The sequence below is a fragment of the Megascapheus bottae genome, chromosome 2 (genome assembly GCF_031878675.1).
Source record: "Megascapheus bottae isolate mThoBot1 chromosome 2, mThoBot2.hap1, whole genome shotgun sequence".
In the NCBI taxonomy this organism is placed as follows: Eukaryota; Metazoa; Chordata; class Mammalia; order Rodentia; family Geomyidae; genus Megascapheus; species Megascapheus bottae.
The window spans coordinates 51,997,303-52,020,312 of NC_143510.1; the positions used below are offsets into that span (position 1 = coordinate 51,997,303).

The following is a 23,010-nucleotide window of genomic DNA, read 5'->3' on the forward strand; positions in this document are numbered from 1 at the left end:
ATTGGGATTGCTAAATCATAGGAGAGCTCTATGTCTACCCTTTCAAAGAATCTCCATACTGCTTTCCAGAACAGTTTATCAACTTTTCATTTCCACCAACAGTACAGTAGCATTCTGTTTTGGCCACATCCCTACCAGCATGTGTTATTGTTAGTTTTCTTGATAATTCTAATTGGGGTGAGGTATAGAATCTCAGTTTTGCTTTATTTTTATTTTTTTGCTTTTTGTGTTTTTTTAAAGATTTTACTAACACTGATTTTATATCATATTTCAAATGTCATGTTTAACAAACAAGTATTCAAGAAGGGAATTTTTATGTTTAATCACTGGCACATAGATTTTAGAGCATAATTAAAATTAAGCTGTGGGTTTGTATGTCATAGAGACATATCAATCTATATAACATTATGTCTATAGAGTATCCCATCATATATTTTTATGTCTATGTAGTTATGTTTATATCTCCAAGACCATGTCCATAACCTTGGGTACCCAAATATTGAGTCATTGCTCTTGTACTGTTTGGATCTAATATCCTCATATCAAGGAGACCATGCACCTTTTGTTCCTTTGGTTTTTGATTTATCTCATTCAACATGATTTGCTCTAGTTTCATCCTCTTCCCAAAGAATGCCATTATTTTATCTTGTCTGTTGGCTATGTAAAATTCCATTGTATATACATTTTTTATCCATTCAGCTGTAGTAGGGCATCTGGGTTGTTTCCATGGCTTGGCTATTGTGAATAGTGCAGAGATAAACATGGCTGAGCAGGTGTCCTTATGATATCCTGGGTTATGATACTCAGGGTAGATGCCCAGGAGTGGTATGGCAGGATCGTATGGAAGGTCTAGTTTCCGTTTTTTAAGAAACCTCCAAACTGCCTTCCAGAGTGGCTGTAACTAGTTTACATCCCCACCAGCAGTGCAGTAGGGTTCCTCTTTCTCCACAACCCCACCAGCATTTATCGTTGTCTAAGTCTCAGTGTTTTGATTTCCATTTCTTTTATGGCCAGAGGTGTTCAACATTTCTTTGCGTGTTTATTGGCCAATTTTTTTCTTCCTCTGAGAAGATTCTTCCTCTGAGAAGTTTCTCTGATTTATTTACTGGATTGTTGAATTTTTAAGGGTTTATGTTTGAGGGTCTTAATTTTTTGAGCTCTAAGTATATTTTAGATATGAGGTCCTTGTCTGACACATTGCTGATGAAGATCTTCTTTCATTCTCTGGGCTTTCTATTCACCCTGCTAACTATGTCCCTTTTCTTCTATGTCCTCTATGTCTTTTTCAGGTTGACATGATCCCGTTTATCTAGTCTTTTTTTGATTTGTTGTGATTCTGGATCTTTATTTGGGAAGTTTCAAACTGTGCCTAGACTACATGCTAAGTATTTCTTCTACTATGTCCTCTGATATTTTCCTAGTATTTCATCTTACATTAAGGTCTTTGATCCATCTAGAATTGATTCTGGTGCAGAGTGAGTATGAGTATCTACTTTCAGTTTAGTGCATTTGGCTAGCCAATTTTACCAGCACCATTTGTTGAAGAGGGTGGCTTTCTTTCATCTTGTGGTTTTTTTTCACTCCTTTATCAAATATTAGGTGGTTATATGTTTGTGGGCTTATTTCTGCTTCTTCTGTTCTGTTCCATTGGTCCTCAGGCTTGTCCTTTTGCCAACAACAAACTTTTATTATTTAAATAACTATGGCTTGTATTCCTCTAGTATGTTCTTTTTGCTAAAAATTGTTTTTTTTGCTATTTTAGGTTGCTTATTATTCCGCATGAATTTTTTCATTGATTTCTCTTTTTTTGAAGAAAGTAGGATTTGATGGGTGTCACATTTTATTTGTAGATTTCTCTGGACAGTATTGCCATTATTACAACGTTAATTCTTCCCATCTCTGAGCATGGAAGCCTTTTCTATTTCCATAAATAAATTCCAAGTTCTTTTACAAAAATTTTTAAATTCTCACATCTTTGGTTAAGTTAATTCCTAGGTATTTTTTAGGCTATTACAAATGGAATTATTTCCTGATTTCAGACTCATCCTTCTCATTGTTGGCATTTAAAAAAGCAACTGATTTTTGTGGGTTCATTTTTTTTACTTATTTTATTTTTTCTCATATATATTTATTGTAATTAATAGAAGGGTTACATTATATTCACCAGATAGAAGGTGCATTACTTCACATACATTGATACCCTTTCTCATGTCTTGGTCCCCATTTCCCTCCCCTCACCCCCGCCCTGTGGGTTCATTTTATACCTTACTACTTTGCCCAAGTTTTGGTTGGACCTGAGTAACTTGGGTGAGTAATCTGTAGGTTCTTTAAATACAGGATCATGTCATCTGCTGGGATAGTTTTACTTTTTTTTCCCTATTTAGATTCTCTTTATGCATTTCTCTTGACTTATTGCTCTTGCTAGGAATTCCAGCACTATGTAGAAAAGGAGTAGAGAAAGTGGATATCCATGTTCCATTCCTGATTTTAGAGGGAATAATCTTAACTGTTCACCACTGAGTTTGATGCTGGCTGTAGGTGTCTCATATACAGCATTTATTATATTGAGGAATGTCCATGGATTCCTACTTTCCCCAGAACGGTTATCATAGAGGGGTGTTGATTTTTAACACAGATTTTTCTTCATCTATTGAAATGGTCATGTGGTTCTTGTCCTTGTTTCTGCTGAAATTCTCTTCTAATCTCAATGACTCAGTGACCATGTTAGAGAGTTCTCTCTAGTGGCTTTTACTCTTGAGCTCTAATTTTATTCCTTTGTAGTCTGACAGGATGCAAGGAATATTATTAATTTTTTAAAAAAATTTGCTTCACAGATTTGCTTTGTGACCTACCCAATGATCTACTTTGGAGAATATGCCATGGGCTACTGAAAATAATGCATATTATGATGTGATTGGGTGAAATAGTCTGCAGATGTCTGATCAGTCTAGCTGGTCTATCTAGTTATTTACATCTGAGGATTCTTTGTTGAGTCCCAGATGTCCTGCCCAGAGGTGACAATGATGTGTTGAAATTGCCAACAATGTGTTTTGGTCTATGTCTACTTTTAAGTCAAGAAGTATGTATTTGATGAAGTTGAGTGCTCCAGTACTTGATGTATAGATATAGATATTCAGAATTCGGCTCTCTGCCAAAACTGTCAGCAATCAATGCTGTTCTGTACTGCAGTTTCAATAGCAATGGCCTGAGTTACAGCCACTTTAGAAGAAGTTGCTCCTCTCAGAGTTGGAAGCTGACTCTGGCTGCTGCTAGAGCTATGTAGTTTTTCTGATCAGACAGGCTGGGTTGGGGGATGTAGTTATTTTCCCACTTGTCTCCCTGGCTGCATGCCTCTCTAATGGCAAAATATAAAAGGAACTAGAACACACAAGCCAACCATTAGCAGAAATAAACTGGTACCATTCAAAGACTCTTATCTCAGTCAAATTAATTATCTTTGTAAATAAGTATATCCTTTATCAATAAAGAGGGATTTATCACTTTGAATATCAAATAAATTACCCATAGTTCCCCTCATTTATTTTCACCATTCTTTCTTGCTTGGTTGCTTGCTTTCTTGCTTTTGCCAGTTCTGGAGCTTGAACTCAAGGCCTAGGCACTCTCCTTAAGCGTTCTCAAGGGTAGTACCACCACTTGAGAAACAGCACCACTTGTGGCTTTTTCTGTGCTTGTGGTAAGGAGGAATTGAACCCACGACTTCATGCATGCTTGGCAAGCATTCTACCACTAGGCCATACTCCCAGCCCTTCAGTGCTATTCTTAATATTTTTTTCATAGTGTAGTTTGGGGAAGGAAAGAAGAAGGAGGTTTTCAGAATCAAATGTCTCAAGTTTTAACAAATTTTAAAGTTCAGTATTGATTTTCATTTCCATTAATTAGTTCAGCTAATCTCTCTCTGAAACTCTGGAAAACAGAAAGAGATAATGTTAATGAAGTGGATAAAAAGGAACGGGAAGCTAACAATTCATTTGAAAAAAGAGCTGGAGTGAGCAAATACATCTCTAGAATAGTTGCCACCTCCAGCAATCAGGTACAATGTATTTACTAATAGTATTAGAAGTAAAAGTAGTATCTTAAAGTTGTTGTACAAAGGAGTTACCATTAAACAAATCACTTTATGAGAACCATACATCTTGGTTCATCATTCTTTCTCATCCCTCTCAACTCCCATCTTTAATATTAAACTTTAGTTAACCACAAAAACATCAGTATATATAGAAAACCTACAGAGTGGGAGAAGATTTCACTAACCATACAAAAAACAAAGGCCTCATATCTAAAATATATCAACAGCTAAAAAAATTGAATCACTCCAAACTAATCTCCAAAGAAACAACTATTCCATTAAAAGATGGGCCAGAGACTTAAAAAGAGTCTTCTCTGAAGAAGAAATAAGCATGAAGAAATTCTCAATATCTCTGGCCATAAAAGAAATGCAAATCAAAACAACTCGAAGATTCTACCTCACTCCAGTTAGAATGTCCAGGATCAAGAAATTTAATAACAACAGATGCTGGAGGGGATGTGGCCAGGAGGGATCACTGCTACACTGTTGGTGGGAGTGCAAATTTGTTCAACCACTATGGAAAGCAGTATGGCAGTGCCTCAAAAGACTAAACATAGAGCTCCCTTATGACCCATCAATTCCACTACTTGGCATTTACCCAACCATCCAGAAACTAGGGCATACTAAATCCACTAGCACAACAATGTTCATTGCAGTACTATTTACCATAGCAAAGATATGGAACCAACCTAGATGTCCCTCAGTTGATGATTGGATCAACAAGATATGGTATTTATACACAATGAAATTCTATGCTGCTGCCAAAATGAATGGCATCACCCCATTTGGAAGGAAATGGAAAGACTTAGAAAAAAAATCATATTAAATGAAGTAAGCCAGACTGAAAGGAACATAGGCTCAATGGTTTCCTTCATTTGTCATAATCAGTAGAAACCTTGGGCTCTCTTAGCAGAGATTTACAATAGAACAAAACCTAAATACATAAGACCATATAAAATGAAAGGACCTCCAAGATATAGAAACAAAAGCCATGTAATGAGTGATTGTTGTCTTTAACATAATATGTTATCTCTCATCTCTTTTGCTATCCTTTGGTTATCTCATATTGTTACAGTATTTTACCTTGTTATCTGATGTATTGTATATATACTTATTTGGTTATTTGAAATCAGATAAGGAAGAGGGGAAAACAAGATGAGGGGCGGGGGTGGGGGGAGGGAAATGGGGACCAAAACATGAGAAAGGGTATCAATGTTTGTGAAGTAATGTACCTTCTATCTGGTGAATATAATGTAACCCTTCTATTAATTACAATAAAAAATATATGAAAACTGCAGTATATATATGCAGTGTATATATACAGTGTATATATATATATATATATATGCAATGGAATTCTATATAGCCAACAGACAAGATAAAATGATAGCATTCGCTGGCAAGTGGATGAAATTAGAGCGAATCATGTTGAATGAGGTAAGTCAAATCCAAAGGAACAAACGACACATGATCTCCTTGATATTTAGATATTAGCTCTAAACAGTACAAGAGCAATGACCCAATATTTGGGTACTCATGATTATGAAAATGGTCTTGGAGATATAAACATAACTACATAGACATAAAAATCTATGATGTGATACTCTATAGATATAATGCTATATTATATAGATTGATATACATCTATGACATACAAACCCTCAGCTAAATTTTAATTATGTTCTAAAATCTATGTGCCAGTGATTGTATATAGAAATTCCCTTCTTGAATACTTGTTTGTTAAACAGGCCATTTGAAATATGATGTACAGATCAATGTTAATATAAACTTTTTAAAAAAAATATGGAAATGCTAGTCACATAGCAAAAACATTTATGCATGTTTTGATCACAATAAATATTTCCTTTTCTTTTTTTTTATTTTCCTTTTCTTTTTATTTCCCTAGCAAATTCTGGATATTTCTATATGAACTTTAGAATCAACTAATCAATTATGAAATAACAGTGGGAAATTGATTAGAATTTGTTGAAAATAATGAAAAGATGGGGAGAATTGGCATCCACATATTTCAGATGTAGAAATAATATTCTATCTATCAAATATAGATTTTCTTACTTTTATCTGAATATTTGCCATTTTAACACAAACAACTGTCTGTCCTACTAAATTTTTTTAAAATATTTTTATTATAATTAATAAAAGGGTTACATGATATATGCCAGATAGAAGGTGCATTAATTCACATACATTGATACCCTTTCTCATGTCTTAGTCCCCATTATCCTCCCCTCCACCCCTCCATGTTGGTTTTCCCCCCTTCCCTATCCATTTTCAAATAACCAAATACACATTTATCCAATATATCAGATAACAAAGTGAAATACTGTAACAATATGAGATAACCAAGGGACAGCAAAAGAGATGAGAGATAACATAGTACATTAAGGACAACAATCACTCATTATATGGCTTTTGTTTCTATATCCTAGAGGTCCTTTCATTTAGCATCATACTGTATTGCCTTATATGTCTAACTTTTGCTTTATTGCAAATCTCTGCTGGGAGGGCCCAAGGTTTCTACTGATTATGACAAATGAGGGAAACCATTGAGCCTAAGTTCCTTTGAGTCTGGCTTACTTCACTTAATATGATTTTTTCTAAGTCTTTCCATTTCCTAACAAATGGGGCGATGTCATTCTTTCTGACAGCAGCATAGAATTCCATTGTGTACAAATAGCACATCTTGTTGATCCAATCATCAACTGAGGGGCATCTAGGTTGGTTCCATATCTTTGCTATGGTGAATAATGCTGCAATGAACATTGTTGTGCTAGTAGATTTAGTATGCCCTAGTTTCTGGATGGTTGGGTAAATGCCAAGTAGTGGAATTGATGGGTCATAGGGGAGCTCTATGTTTAGCCTTTTGAGGCACTGCCATACTGCTTTCCATAGTGGTTGAATGAGTTTGCACTCCCACCAACAGTGTAGTAGTGATCCCTCCTGGCCACATCCCCTCCAGCATCTGTTGTTATTAGTTTTCCTGATCCTGGCCATTCTAACTGGTGTGAGGTGGAATCTTAGTGTTGTTTTGATTTGCATTTCTTTTATGACCAGAGATGTTGAGCATTTCTTCATGTTGTCCTACTAAATTTTTTCTAGACAATTTATACTTTTCATTGTTGAAACTAGTTTGGTAATTCTCATTGCAAATATTAATATTCCCCAATAAATGTCATGTAGTAACAAAAAGGGTGCAAATCTAACCTTTCAAGAGTGAGCGAATTTCATTGCTTGCATTTTTTCTGTGAATAACAATTTCTAGTAAATAAATAAAAATAAATAAATAAACTTCTGTTCTTTCAACACGTAAATATTCCATTTTCTATTGAGCCTGTTTTGTGCTGGCAAAGAGACACAATCCATTGAATTTTCAAAACTGTTTTCTTTTTTTTTTTCTTTTCTTTTCTTTTGCCAGTCCTGGGGCTTAAATTCAGGGGCCTGAGCACTGAACTTGGGCTTTCTCAAGGCTATCATTCTACCACTTGAGCCACAGCACCACTTCCAGCTTTTTCTATGTATGTGGTACTGAGGAATCAAATCCAGGTCTTTGTGCATGTTAGGCAAGCACTCTACCACTAGGCCATACTCCCAGCCCTCAAAACTATTTTCACATGACATCATAGGATGCTGACATTAAATTTCATTTGGGATACCCTACTGCAGAACTTTTTAAACTTTGTTTCCTTGTCTTTGAAGTCTGATTAGGTAAATGCATATGTTTTGGCTTTGCTCTTAAAATCCCTTAGAATAACTATATTATTTCTCATAGCTCTTCCTTCCTTCCCTCACATCTACAATCCCTAGTTGAAAACAATATTTATAATATTTCAAAGTGAATTAGAACTTTAATATTTAAAATGTAGATGTAGAATAAACCTGAGGCAAACTTTACAAAGTAATAATATAATGTGTAACTTTAAGTTTAAGCATCCAATATCAGTAATTTGTTTAGAAAATTTAAATGTATACTAAAAGCAAATCTTGTCTATTTAATAAGAAGCTGCCTTCTAATTTTAAGGTATTATAAGGACTGTTAGTCTTGACATACTAGAGCAAGAGTAGTTAATTGAAAGAATTATCAAGAAATGTTTATGAAAGTAACTTGCAATTAATATCTTAAAGTTTCCTTAAATTTCTATGTTAATAAAATGTAGTACTCCTCATATGCCCTACATTTTCATTTTGCCCTGTATAACAAATTGCTCTGGGTGCCAGTGTGCAATTCACTGACAAATTCAACCATAATTAACTAGACAAATGTTTCTTTTAAATCATCTATAATTGCCCTTGACACTGTAGAATATTGAAATCTTTTTGATGACAAGATTCGATCAAGCTCAACTTTCAACAGTTCACAGAGTCGTGCTTGAGTCCCCAAGAGAGTCTAGTTGTGGTATAAGAGTGAGTACAAGAGACCTATGGTGTTATGTAGCTGGTGCTTCCACTATGGTAATCCCAATAAGGGAGAAAATGCTTTGGGGTGTCATCAGAATGTATATTACACAATACGTATCATATATGTACTGGTATTTATATACATTCATATGTATATACATGTATAACATATATTATATATAAATGTATATACACTCTGTACATATGTGCTATACATATACATGTGATTTGCCCCAAGATTTACAATCACCACCAGAAATCTGATGACTACCAAGTCTACCACCTATAACCTGTGGAAAAGACCTGTAAATACATACTTTAAATAATTAGGGATATCTGTTTAGTCCCAAAATCTAAAGTGGGTGAACACGGCACAGTGTACACAACACCAGATGAAGCTAAGTATTACTTGCCAGAGTGTGGTCAGTACTGCACAATTAGGTATAATCTTTCTATGTATCCTGTCAATAATGTTTTGTAAAATAAAACAGCTTATCTGCCATAACTAGAAAGTTTTGTCCCTATAAAGAAGAATGAGAGGGACACTGTAAACATTAGCTGGTTTAAATATCCTTTGGATGTGAAAATGGCATAGTACTTCAGCCAAATTCTAGCTCCGATATTTGATTCATCCTCCATTAAGTTGTTCTCTGTCCTTTTTTCCACAGGCTTGGCAAGAGAGAAGTTCATGAGCAAGTGAAGAATGAGAAATCACACAGAAATAACAGAATTTGTCCTCCTGGGATTGTCAGATGACCCAAAGCTCCAGATTATAATCTTTGTCTTTCTCTTCATCACCTACCTGCTCAGCATCACTGGCAACCTGACCATCATCACTCTCACCCTGCTGGATCCCCACTTGCAGACCCCCATGTATTTCTTCCTCAGGAGTTTCTCCTTAGTAGAAGTCTCATTTACAACTGTCAGTATACCCAGATTCCTAGGGACCATTCTGTCAGGAGATAAAACCATACCCTTTAATGACTGCATAGCTCAGTTATTTTTTTTCATTCTACTCGGAGTCACTGAATTTTACTTGCTGGCTGCCATGTCCTACGATCGCTACATTGCCATCTGCAAGCCTCTGCATTATCTAACCATCATGAATCGAAAAGTCTGCACCATTCTGGTCTTTGTTTCCTGGCTGGTTTCATTTCTAATCATCTTTCCTGCACTCTTGTTGCTCTTACAGCTTGACTACTGCAAGTCTAATGTCATTGACCATTTTACCTGTGATTATTTTCCCCTACTGCAACTTTCTTGTTCAGAGACAAAATTCCTAGAGGTAATGGGGTTTTCTTGTGCCGTATTTACTCTTATGTTCACCTTGTCACTGATATTTCTGTCTTACACGGCTATCATCAGGACAGTTCTAAAGATTCCTTCTGCTAATCAGAGGACAAAGGCCTTTTCTACCTGTTCTTCCCATATGGTGGTCATCTCCCTTTCTTATGGAAGTTGTATTTTCATGTACATTAAACCCTCAGCCACAGAAAGAGCATCATTGAGCAAGGGAGTGGCTGTGCTAAATACCTCAGTAGCCCCAATGCTAAACCCTTTCATTTACAGCCTAAGGAATCAGCAGGTCAAACAAGCCTTCACGAATACTGCCAGCAGGATCCTGTCTTTCGCCAACACATGAACTGGAACAATAGCCTGATTTAGATGCACACTGCAGGGGAATTCTTTTTTGGCCACTCCTGGGGCTTGAGCCCTGGGCCTGAGCACTGTCCTTGAACTTCTTCAAGGCTAGAACTCTACTACTTGAGCCATAGCACCACTTTCAGCTTTTTCTTTGTCTGTGGTGTCAAGGAATGAAACCCTGGTCTTCGTTTGCTGGCTAGCCAAGAACTCTACCATTAAGCCACACTCCCAGACCATGGAAGGGGATTTTTAAAAAGTGAAAATCCAGTGGCCCACTCAAATGCAAGTGGCTATCCTCACCATCCGTGTTCATCCCCCCTTGTTCTGAACATGTGTGAAAGCCTATTTGTTTCATATATTTCTCATTCCAATAAATTACTTTTCTCATGCTGTTCTGATTTTCTCATGTCTTCTGATATTTGATTGCATCAACTTTTAAAACAGTAAAAATGTTTTACAGGTAAAGTAGTATTCTGAGTTTTGCACAGAAAAAAAATGTACCACAAGAAACAGAAGATACAATATATAAATAATGACATATTTTACATAATATACACTACAAAATCTGATTTCATTCACTTGTTACAGAAATATTCTTTATCATCTTGAATATCCTCCAGGAAATCTTCAGATAGCATGTAGTTCAATAATATTAAAATAAAAATAAACCAAAATTTTAGATGAGCGCTAACTCATTACTTAAGTAGAATTTACAACTTCAAATGTATATTTGGAGAGAAATTAAATCACACAATCCACATATGGTCTATGTATGAAGGTAAATGTGTACAACAGGAATCAGTAAAAAAAAAAACTATTTCCATTTCTAAAAATTAAAGAAGAGAAATTTAAATAAAGATGCTGCAAGAGCAATAAAAAAATTTAAAAAAAAAAGACAAAGGACAAGGGAGCTGGGGGAAGCCTAGAAAGGGATAGAGGAAGTTAATCTAACAAAAATGAATGTGAAATACAATAATGAAACCCCTTTGTATAATTAATAAACATTAGAAAATGATCTGAAAGTGAAAAAAAAAGATGCTGCAAGAGGTAAATCAATGATATAAATGGGAAAACAAATGAAACTAAAAACAGCTAGAAGGAAGTGAGGAAGGCAGGACAGAAGGAAGGAGAGAAGGATGGAAGGAAAGGAGGGGAAGAAGAAAGGTAAGAAGGGAGGACAGGGAGGGAGGAAAGGAGGGAGGAAAGAAGGAAGAATGGAAGTAGAGAAGAAAAGTCCGTGAGACTCTGTAATCATGGAGGGAAGCTCATTATACTGGGTGGTTCATGTCGGTGATCTCAGCAAATGGGTGAACCCCAAAGTCAGTAGATTCCCCAGGTGTGTGCCAAGACCCTGTCCTAGAAGTAAGCAGCAAAATTAAGACTGGATTCCTAGCAAGTTCAGAGCCCTAAGTTTTGACCTCAGTACTGCCAAAGGAAAAACAAATTTAAATAAGGAAGTGTATTTATAACAACAGTACCCTGATTTTTTATCAACAGTGAAAATGCTATTCCAAGCTATCATTACAAAAGAATGAATACTGAAGATGGCGAATAGCACCGCGAGGTTGTTAATATTAAGTCTCTGAGCAGACCTAGCTTAGAGAACTCCTAGGAAAGCTATCCAAGATGCTGAATATCAAAATCTCCAGCGGTAGCTCCCATCAAGACTTATCTCAGAAAATTGCGGACCGCCTGGGCCTGGAGAGAGGCAAGGTGGTGACTAAGAAATTCAGCAATCAGGAGACCTGTGTGGAAATTGGTGAAAGTGTAGGTGGAGAAGATGTCTACACTGTTCAGAGTAGTTGTAGTGAAATTAATGACAATCTAATGGAGCATTTGATCACGATTAATGCATGCAAGATTGCTTCACCCAGTCGGGTTACTGCAGTTATCCCATGCTTCCCTTATGCACCGCAGGATAAGAAGGATCAGAGCCAGGCTCCAATCATAATCAAGCTGGTTGCAAATATGCTGTCTGTAGCTGGTACAGATCACATCATCATCATGGATCTACATGCTTCTCAGGGCTTTTTTGATAGCCCTGTGGACAATTTGTATACAGAGCCTGCAGTCCTGAAGTGGATTAGGGAGAACATCTCTGAATGGAGAAATTGTACTATTGTTTCACCTGATGTTGGTGGAGCCAAGAGAGTGACTTCCATTGCAGACCGCTTAAACGTGGACTTGGCCTTGATTCACAAGGAGCGGAAGAAGGACAATGAAGTGGACCGCATGTGAAGGATCCCTGTGGATGACACGGCTGACACTTGTGGCACCATCTGCCATGCAGCTGACAAACTTCTCTCAGCTGGAGCCACCAGAGTTTATGCAATCTTGACTCATGGGATCTTTTCTGGGCCCAGCCATTTCTCGCATCAACAATGCCTGCTTTGAAGCAGTTGTAGTCACCAACACTATACCTCAGGAGGACAAAATACAGGTGATTGACATCTCCATGATCCTGGTGGAAGCCATCAGAAGAACTCACAATGGAGAATCTGTTTCTTACCTATTCAGCCATGTCCCTTTTTTAAAAAAAATATTAACCCCACCCCTTCTTCTCCCTTGGTTTCTCTTAGTATCTGATAAATTTAGCAGAAGACCTAGCTTGCTTCAGTGTAGCTTTCTATGTCCCACATGTTAGAGTTAGTGGATCCTAACCTGGGGAAAGACAAATTGAGATGAACTTCTGGGATTTTCTACCTGCATTATCCTGGCTTCCTTGCTCATTTTATGACCCCTTCAGCATGAACAACAGCTCAGCTGCTGTAAGATTTGCAGACTTTTGCACATATTCTGCAAAGCAGAAATGTGATTGATAAAGTTTAGACTCCTCTGCTTGTGAATGCTTTGGGGTTTTTTTCCCCCTTTCTTCCAAGTAACTTGCATCAAAGCCAGCCTATCTGAGACAAATTCTCCAAGGCCTATACTACTACAATAAAGCATGTCTGAACAACCTCAAACCTAGTCCTCATAGCTGAGCCCCCTGTAAGGCAGGAGCAAGTAGTTCAGCTTAAACAGTTGTTAGGCAGGATCTTGAAGTGGGGATGGAGGGTAGCTCAGTGTAGCAAATGTGTCTTGGGAGGAAGACGCCTGATCATCTTCACATCATCATCATCATCATCATCATTATTATCATCTGCTTGACTGTGTGTAGCTTGGATACTCCTTTGTACCTATTCCTTTCTATTTGGCTTTACATTTAGCTATTTCCTGGCCAAATATCATCTTGGGCCCAACTGGTCATTGTACTATAGTCTCCTGCAGTACAAACTTTCTTCCTGATGTGTAATTGTTAATGTTCACATTAGATAATTTGCTGTAGTTTAATCTTTCAGCCTGTTACCACAGTGGTTGTAGGTTTTAGGTGATATCATACATAGTGCTTTTTAACTAATTTAAGTATTTAATTTTCATCTGTGTTCCTCGGATCCGTTTGGCCTCAAGTGAACTGAGAATCTGTTTTTAAAAGACTGATGTTATTGTCTGTTGTAGAGAAACTAATAAAGTGTTCATGTGTGAACAAAATAATAAATACTGTCTTGATAATTTGACAAGGAGTGATACCTGTTACCTATTAGGCACAAAAGAAAGGTAGAGTTGCATACTTTGTTGTTGTAAAGTTTGTAAAATTTCATAAAGTATATAGAGGTACAATATCTCGGAGAGTGAATGTGCACTCATACTTGTAGCTAACTTCTTAAAAAAAAATACCTAGTAGAACCTCCAGTAAATGTTTAATGCTGGTTACTCTGAATCTGAGAAAAAGGAAAGCTAATAGAGGTATGAGGCCTCTTTTGTAGATCTATAGACTACTATGACATTTGGATCTCAGAGTATTAGGTGTCTATTCATTTTAAAATAAAAAATTAATTAAGATTTTGTGGTAAGACTATGGAAAGCAGTATGACACTTCCACAAAAGACTAAACATAGAGCTCCCCTATGACCCAGCAATTCCACTACTTGGCATTTACCCAATCGTCCAGAAACAAGGGCATACTAAATCCACTAGCACAACGATGTTCATTGCAACACTATTTACCATAGCAAAGATATGGAACCAACCCAGATGCCCCTCAGTTGATGATGGATCAACAAGATGTGGTATTTATACACAATGGAATTCTATGCTGCCATCAGAAAGAATGACAATGCCCCATTTGTAAGGAAATGGAAAGACTTAGAAAAAGTCATATTAAGTGAAGTAAGCCAGACTGAAAGGAACATAGGCTCAATGGTTTCCCTCATTTTTCATAATTAGTATAAACCTTGGACTCTTGTAGCAGAGGTTTACAATACTTTAAAACCTAGATACACAAGGCCATATAGGATTAAGCTAAAGGAAAGGACCTCCAGGATATGGAAACAAGAGCTTTATAATGTATGATTGTTGTTCTTAATGTACTGTGTTATTTCTCACCTCTTTTGTTGTTGCTAGGTTATCTCATATTGTTATAGTATCTTACCTTATCTGATATATTGTATATATGTTTATTTGTTTATTTAAATAGGATAGGGACAGGGGAAAACAAGATGAGGGGAAGAGGTGGGGGGAGGGAAATGGAGACAAAAACATAAGAAAGGGTATCAATGTTTGTGAAATAATGCACCTTCTATCTGGCAAATATAATGTACCCATCTATTAATTACAATAAAAAATATATTTTAAAAAGATTTTATGGTATTTTTTATGTTTAATAACACTAAAGTGCTTGTTTTCTGTCATTCACTCTACCTCAGTTGGCAGAGGCCTATAAGAGAATAAAACAAGGAAGTGTCCACTGTATAATAGTTCACTCTTGGATATCACCAGCCCCCAAGGAATTGAGAATGAATTGTCTCCTGAGTGTTCTCTGAGTCCACATTAAGAAAGTGAAGTTTGGCCAAAGAGAAAACCAGTTGATTGGATCCACTGATGGGTACCTTTGGCTTTTATCTCTCCCTATTGTTTGGCTTTCCAGAGAGCTAGGTCATGACATCCTTACATCTCCTAAGCTGTTCTCTGCTTGCATGTCTTCTTCTTCCAATCTAGTCTTTCAGAGACCAGAAGGTAAATTATTTCTTTTCTTTTTTTACTGTAATTAATAGAAGGATTATAGTTATATTCACCAGATAGAATGTGCATTATTTCACAAACTTTTAGACCCCTTCTCATGTTTTTTGTCCCCATTTCCCTCCACCACCCCTTCTCCTCATCTTGTTTTCCCCCTTTCCTTTCTGATTTCAAGTAAACAAATAATCATATATACAATATACCCGTTCCGATTTCAAGTAAACAAATAATCGTATATATAATATACCTGACAACAAGTAAGATACTTAACCATATAAGAGATGAGAAATAACCAAGTACATTAAGAACAATAGTCACACATTATATGGCTCTTGTTTCCATATCCTAGAGGTCCTTTCATTTATCCTCATCCTATATGGCCTTGTGTATCTAGGTTTTAAGCGATTGTAATCCTCTGCTAGGAGGGTCCAAAGTTTGTACTAATTATTACAAATGAGGAAAACCATTGAGCCTATGTTCCTTCATATTAATTGAGGTAAGCCAGACCCAAAAGACGGTAAATTAATATCTTTGTTATCTTTCTCTTAATCAGAGAGCTTTGAAGGGTTTCAACTTCCAGCATCTTAAAGCTGCATTCTCTGGTAATTTCCTCACATAATCAGGTTAACAAAAGTAGGTTCTGAAGTACAGATCACAGGTAGATATTTCCATTTTTATATAAAGATAAATGATATGAAGAGAAAAGTTTTTTTTTTTTTTACTTCTCACTAAAAGTGTTAGAAACTACAGATGAAATTCAGCCTCTTCAGGTAACAGAGATTTCTGTAGTACAGAGAAGAGGGAAGTGAGTGACAAAAATGCAGTCTCCTAGGTTTATTTTAAATATGTTTGATATAAATGTTTATTTAGCATTATACTTCTGATTTAACACCAGATTTATCAAAAAGAGTTGTTTAGGGCTGGGAGTTTGGCCTGGTGGTAGAGTGCTTGCCTAGCATGCATGAAGACTTGGGTTTAATTCCATGGTACCATATACATAGAAGAAAGCTGGAAGTGGTGCTGAGGTTCAAGTGGTAGAGCTCTAATCTTTTTTTTTCTTTTTTTTATTGTAATTAGTAAAAGGGTTACATGATACTTGCCAGATAGAAGGTGCATTAATTCACATACATTGATACCCTTTCACATGTCTTGGTACCCATTTCCCTCCCCCTCCCCACACCCCTCACCCGTCTTGGTTTTCCCCCCTTCCCTATCAAATTTCAAATATCCAAATACAAATAAATTCAATATATCAGATAACAAAGTGAGATACTATAACAATATGAGATAACCAAGGGACAGCAAAGGAGATGAGAGACAACATAGTACATTAAGGACAACAATCATTCATTATATGGCTTTTGTTTCAGTATCCTAGAGCTCTAATCTTAAGAAAGCCCAAGGACAGTGTTCAGTGCTCAGGCCCTGAGCTCAAGCCCAGGACTGGTGCAAAAAAAAAGAGTTGTTTATATTTACCATCCTATATTTCATCTTATTTTGTGAAGTTTATTTCACTGAAACAAACTGCAAGGACCTCCACGTGGTCACACCTATGTATTTATAACTATTGATTACATATTTTAATATGTTTTAGCCATTGTTCAACTCGCAATAATTATCCCTGCCTTTGGTGGGCAACTTCTCTGTACATCACCCTGACAATAAAATTGAAAAAGATAGACTAATGACAAAACTGTATATCCCTAAAAAAAAGAAAATATTGAGAGAAAAAGAAAAGAGAAAGACAAAAGGAACATAATCAGCTTCCCATTTTTAAATAATAATTAACATTAGCATAAATACTCTTCAGGCTTAGTAATTGAACCTAAGTCATCTTCCATCATTGAATTCCTACAAATAGTCATTTCCTAAATGACAACACCTGAGCACATAACCTAGGAAACTGGAAAAGTTCTTCGCACTGAGACTCTAAATATATTACTGTAAAAAGCTGCTATTAGGAAGAGTACTATACATATGTAAAGTGTGATTACAGAAAATACTACTATTTTAGGTCATCCAGGAGAAAATCCAAGTACACACAAATCTGTGCACACACTTTTCCACCTAGGATGTGTATGTGTTTTATGCTTTCACAGAATGAACACAAGTTGTAAAAACTCGAATGTCCGCGTCATCATTTTATTGTCATAGTAACAATACTTAAAAATCAAATCCCCATATACTAATCTCTTTTATTTTTTTCACAAATGGTTTTGTTGGAAGAAACATATTCAGCATGAGAAACTACACGACAATCACAGAGTTTGTACTCTTAGGCATATCAGATGATCCAAAGCTACAGGTTGTCATTTTTATTTTTCTATCCATAACTTATATACTAAGTGTCACTGGAAACTTAACCATCATCACGCTCACCTTGCTAGACTCACGTCTGAAGACTCCAATGTATTTCTTCCTCCAGAATTTCTCCTTCTTAGAAATTATATTCACCAGTGTCTCCATGCCTAGATTTTTGGCATCAATAATTACTAAAGCCAAAACCATTTCCTACAACCACTGTTTGGCTCAGTTGTTTTTCTTCATCTCCATGGGTGTGTCTGAATTCTTTCTTCTGACTGCCATGTCTTATGACCGCTATGTTGCCATCTGCAAGCCTCTGCACTATGCCACCATCATGAGTAAGAAAATCTGCACCCTGCTTGTCTGTGTTTCCTGGATGGCAGGATTTCTGGCCATTTTTCCCCTGATCATGCTCATCCTTAAGTTAGATTTCTGTGCTTCCAATGTCATCGATCACTTCTCCTGTGACTACTTCCCCATTCTACAACTCTCCTGCTCAGACACCGAGTTTTTGGAGATGCTTGGCTTTTACTTTGCCTTTGTTACTCTGCTGTTCACCTTGGCCTTGGTGATTCTGTCCTATGTAGGCATCATGAGCACCATTCTGAGAATTCCATCAGGCACCCAGAGGAAAAAGGCTTTCTCCACCTGCTCCTCTCACATGATTGTCATCTCCATGTCTTATGGGAGCTGCATATTCATGTATGTCAAGCCTTCAGCCAAGGACAGGGCCTCACTGACCAAAGGAGTGGCCATTCTCAACACCTCCATCGCTCCCATGTTGAACCCTTTCATTTACACCTTGAGGAACCAGCAAGTCAAAGAAGCCTTCAAAACTCTGGTTCACAGAGTGGTGTTTTCTAAGAATAAATGAACATATGTTAACGTGAACGAATGAATGAATGCATGAATGCTACTGAGAAGATTCACAAAGTGTTCATAAAACTCTTCAGTCCATCTCACAGCTGTCTACGTGGTGCGCTCATTTCACTTCAGACTTCATGTTACTCTCAAAATGACTGTGTGATGCCTTCCTTTAAAACAATTTATGCACTCAGTGCTCACATTGCTTTACAATTCCTAAACAGAAATCTTTATAACTCATAGGGCACTATTAACATACAAAATATGTCATCAGTCAATCAAAACAAGAAGTACTTCTACTACTATTGCTCTTCAACAATGAATTTATGTGTCTAAACATCATAAAAATACTTCTAGGAAAGCATAAAAATAATTAGTAATACAATCATATTTACCCCAATGTAATGAATTACCATATTAAAATGTTATGGAAACTCAAGTTGAGACCCCAGTAAAGAAGTTGCTTACTCTATAAATTAGTAAGAGTTTCATAAATCTCTGACCTTCAATGGTTTATTTGAAGATAATGTTAAAATTTCTATAACTGTATAATAGAGCTAATGTAGATTAAATTTGAAAGTATTATGTCACCGGAGATAATAGTGTCGTTAATAAATCACAAACATGAATATTCTTTCCAAAACTTAGAATTGATTACAACTCAAGAAAAATAAAATAATTAGTACAGTTATACTGAATTTTACACCATTTCTGGTGTAGTTGTTCATAAAATTTCCTTCAGTATTCAAATATACTCTCAGCATTTTGATCAGAGAAATAGAAGCTAGAGAAGTGAATTTGTCATGTACAATCAAAAATTAATTAAAGGGACCTGGAGATGTGGCTCAGAGAAATAGCTGCAAGCAAAACAAAAAAAAAATGAAAAACAAAACAACACCATAAGCATAAGGCTCTGAGTTCAAACACCAGCACTAGCACAAAAATAAAATAGGAAGAGTCTAAAAACTGTATTTAATAGTCCATTCATATTTTTAATCTAACTCCTAGAAATAAAACTTATATGCTTTCCATGATACTAAACAGGATTTTCTAATGTTCTACTGAAGAAATTCTCAGTTATTTGATATGATAGTTTTACTTTTTACTTCATTTATTTTTCCCTTTCTTGTTTAAATTGTAGATAACTGCTGAAAGAATTAAAAGTGTGTGGCTTAAAGATTTGTAAGAACCTTAACAATTATTGTTGGTTACTGTTGAGGAAACAGTTATTGCAGGTGACAAAATGGGCTGTCTTTCTCTTGATTTGTTTTTAATACATACTAGCATAAATGCTGAGAGCTGAACCTTCCTGTCATTATTAAAATTACTATACTTTTTCATATTTCTCTAAATAAAGTTTCCTAAAAGAATTATAGAAAATAAAACAAAATAATTATTTTTATATTTTATTAGCTATATTTGTTGTAGATGATTGCGTTGTGATATTTCATCTATTCATACAAAATACCTTGATTAAATCCATGCTCTTATAACTCCACCCTTCTTCCTACAATTTCAACAGATTTCATTATTCTGTTGTTACATATGTATCTATTATTTATTTATGTTCATATGTATATTTATATAGTTATTGCAAAGCTCATTTACAGAGGTAATGAGTACATTTCTTTTTTAACAGTGACACCTCTGTTTTTGTTTACCTGTTATCCCACCATTTCTCACATATGTATATAAAGTATTACAATCACCCTCCTTGACTTTGTGCATCTGACCAATTCTTCACTGATAAATCCCCTCAATAGAACCTGTTTTACCATATTCTCACTCATTTTTTTTTGCCAGTTCCAGGGCTTGAACTCAGGGCCTCGCCATTGTCCTTGGTCTTTCTCAAGGCTAGCACAGCACCACTTTCAACTTTTTCTATGTATGTGATACTGAGGAATCAACCCTGGGCTTTGTTCATGTGAGGCAAGCACTCTATCACTAGGCCATGCTCCCAGCCACCTCACTCATTGTTTAATGTATGTTAATTGTGCCAAAGAGTTTCACAATGGTATTGTATGCATGCATATATGAAAATGTATTATACTTTAACCATATTAACCCTCTTTATTTTTTGCTTTTCCTTTCTTTCCTACCTTCTTATTATGCAACAGCTTCAATGAACTTCCTAATTAATTCTCCATGCAGAAACAATGTATTTCAATAGTATTCACCCCTCATCATTCTTTTCCTCTCTTCTCTTCCTCTTGTACCCCATAATTCCCCAAATAATAATAATTTCTGGTACACACACACACACACACACAGACATTGTTAAGAATTCATTGAAATCCTCTGACCAGAATTTCACATAAATGGATGTTTCTCACTTTGTGGCATTTCTCTTAGAATTTTAATCAACTGATAAAAATGAATAGCAAGTAGGACAAAATTCATGCTGCAATTACATATTATAGTAATGCATATTATTGTACTAATACATATTATTATACTGAGAATAATATTAAATTATACAGCTTTTTATTTACTTGTCAGTAAAATATTGATTTTGTTTCCAGGCCTGAGCCTTGAATTCTAGGCCTGACCCTAAGCTCCTTTTGCTCAAGATTAGCACTCTACCACTTGAGCCACAGCACCAATACAGGATTTTCTGTGATTTAAGTGGAGATAGGAGTTTCACAGACTTTCCTATCCTAGGCTGGCTTCAAACCTCAATTCTCAAATCTTAGCCTCCTGAGTAACTGGGATCACTGCCAATGCCAGTAATTATTCTTTAACATAGCACCTTAGCATTTTTATTTCTAAATACTGTAATACAGACTAGAGATAAACAGTCAAAAAGCATACATAGAAAATGTATATTCAAGGCCGAGAGTTTAGCCTAGTGGTAGAGTGTTTGCATAGCATGCACAAAGACCAGGGTTCAATTCCTTGGTACCACATACATAGAAAAAACCGGAAATGGTGCTGAGGCTCAAGTGGTAGAGCTCTAGCCTTGAGAAAGTCCAAGGACAGTGCTCAGGCCCTGAGCTCAAGCCAGGACTGGCAAAAAAAAAGAAAATGTATATTTCAAAAAGATGATTGCACATAATTAGGCCTTAGTCTAAGTTTCAATTTCAAAAGAAAGTAGATTCCATAAAATTTTTATTATTCGTGAAATATTAGGAAGACTAAAATGTGAAGTGATAGCAATTAATAGAACTAAATATTTTGTAAAGACAACATTGTAGGATCTCTGTGGGACACAAAGATGAATATAACTATTCTCAAGAGGGATCCATCATTGAGAAGAGTTACAAGACTACTGAGATATTAGAGGATAACTTCCAGAAATCCCTCATGGACTATAAGACAGTAGAGTTATGGCCTGGACTTCGTCTTTTCCCATGAGTTCAACTTATATGAGGTCAAAAACAAGTAGATTTTGAACATTTTTAAGTACAACCAGTGAGGAGCAAGATTCTAACCTAAGTATGAATACTCCTAATACCCAGGTCTCAATTCATTCTTTAAATAGTACTTCCCAAATATCTATGTCCAATTACTTGAGAAATATTCACTAGTGTAAAAAGACACTCACATTTCACTTTTTTCCCTGAAATACTTTGCCTCAACCTTCACAAGAAAACATAAAAACTGAAAGCTGATTCGTGTGAACTTTGCTAGTTGTGTGACAACAAAGCAAGGATTTTCTATTCTGTCTCTTAGTGCAGATATTTGACTATCTAAAACAGAACAAATAGCTGAATACTACATCAAATCCAGTGTTTGCATAGATGGGAAGTAACTTAATAGGAGAGGTTTTCTTACATATTTCTGTATAGCTTTGTGGATAATGACTGAATCTGTAGGATGTGTTCTCCTAATACAGAAATGCAGTGGAATAAATGGTATTTTCAGAAAGCTTAATTCATAAGGAAGAAGAAAGTTCAAATGCAAAACACACTGTGCTACAATCCCAGTGACAGAGCTGCCAAGAACTAAGGCAAGTACTTTTCCAATTTGTGTCTTAGAGCAAGATTAGATATAAATAAATATTGTATTTCCTTTTAAGCTCAAAAACAAAATGTCTGTATAAGCATATGTTTCTAACAAGGCACAGAAGACATGAAGTTAAAGATTTTGGTGGAATGATGAGATAAAACAACAAGTTAATAAGATCCCTACTTGTTAAATAAAAGAAACACTTTATATGCTCATAATAAATGCATGTGGTACATAGAACATTTTTGTGTTGTAATGTTATCTTGAAAACTAGTCCAAAATGTTAGTAGTTCCATTAAAATTAAAAACTAATGTTTTAAAAATCATCCGTCAGTATTTTATATGTAAAAAGAATAGTGAGTTGCAATTTAGTCTTGCTATTTTTGTTCACCACTTGACAGAATAAAAATTCATCATAGCAAATAGAAGGAAAATACATGTCACACATGACTGCTTCAACATTAAAGGTAACATTTTCACATTTATTGACATGAAGCAAGAATTCTTTATTTTGCTCACCCTTTCTCTATGATGTGACTTCCTGTGAGAAGATTTCCTAACTTTTTCTGTATTGAAATTGGAGACAACTGTAAATTGAGAATATATTGATCATAATGATTTATAGCCTTCATCAAGTCTTTTTATTTCTTTTCCTTTAATGTTTTAAAAGTAGGAAAGAGAAACAGACAGAA

General features: G+C 35.8%; 2 protein-coding genes and 1 pseudogene across 2 annotated transcripts in view; all 3 read left to right on the plus strand.

The window, feature by feature from the left end:
• The window catches only part of LOC150066984 (olfactory receptor 6C1), a 15,481-nt gene extending 4,979 nt beyond the window's left edge, over positions 1 to 10,502 (plus strand). The window contains exon 2 of the mRNA XM_090326960.1: positions 9,172 to 10,502. Coding sequence (XP_090183086.1) covers positions 9,207 to 10,145 — 939 coding nt within the window. The 5' untranslated portion in view covers positions 9,172 to 9,206 and the 3' untranslated portion in view covers positions 10,146 to 10,502. The remainder of the gene's footprint in view (positions 1 to 9,171) is intronic.
• Positions 10,503 to 11,773: 1,271 nt separating this feature from the next.
• Positions 11,774 to 12,791, plus strand: LOC150066985 (ribose-phosphate pyrophosphokinase 1 pseudogene; annotated as a pseudogene).
• Positions 12,792 to 17,438: 4,647 nt separating this feature from the next.
• On the plus strand, positions 17,439 to 18,380 carry LOC150066986 (olfactory receptor 6C3-like). The gene has a single exon (XM_090326986.1). It carries the CDS (start codon positions 17,442 to 17,444, stop codon positions 18,378 to 18,380), a length of 939 nt encoding a protein of 312 aa, XP_090183112.1. The 5' UTR covers positions 17,439 to 17,441.
• The last annotated feature ends 4,630 nt before the right edge of the window (positions 18,381 to 23,010 follow it).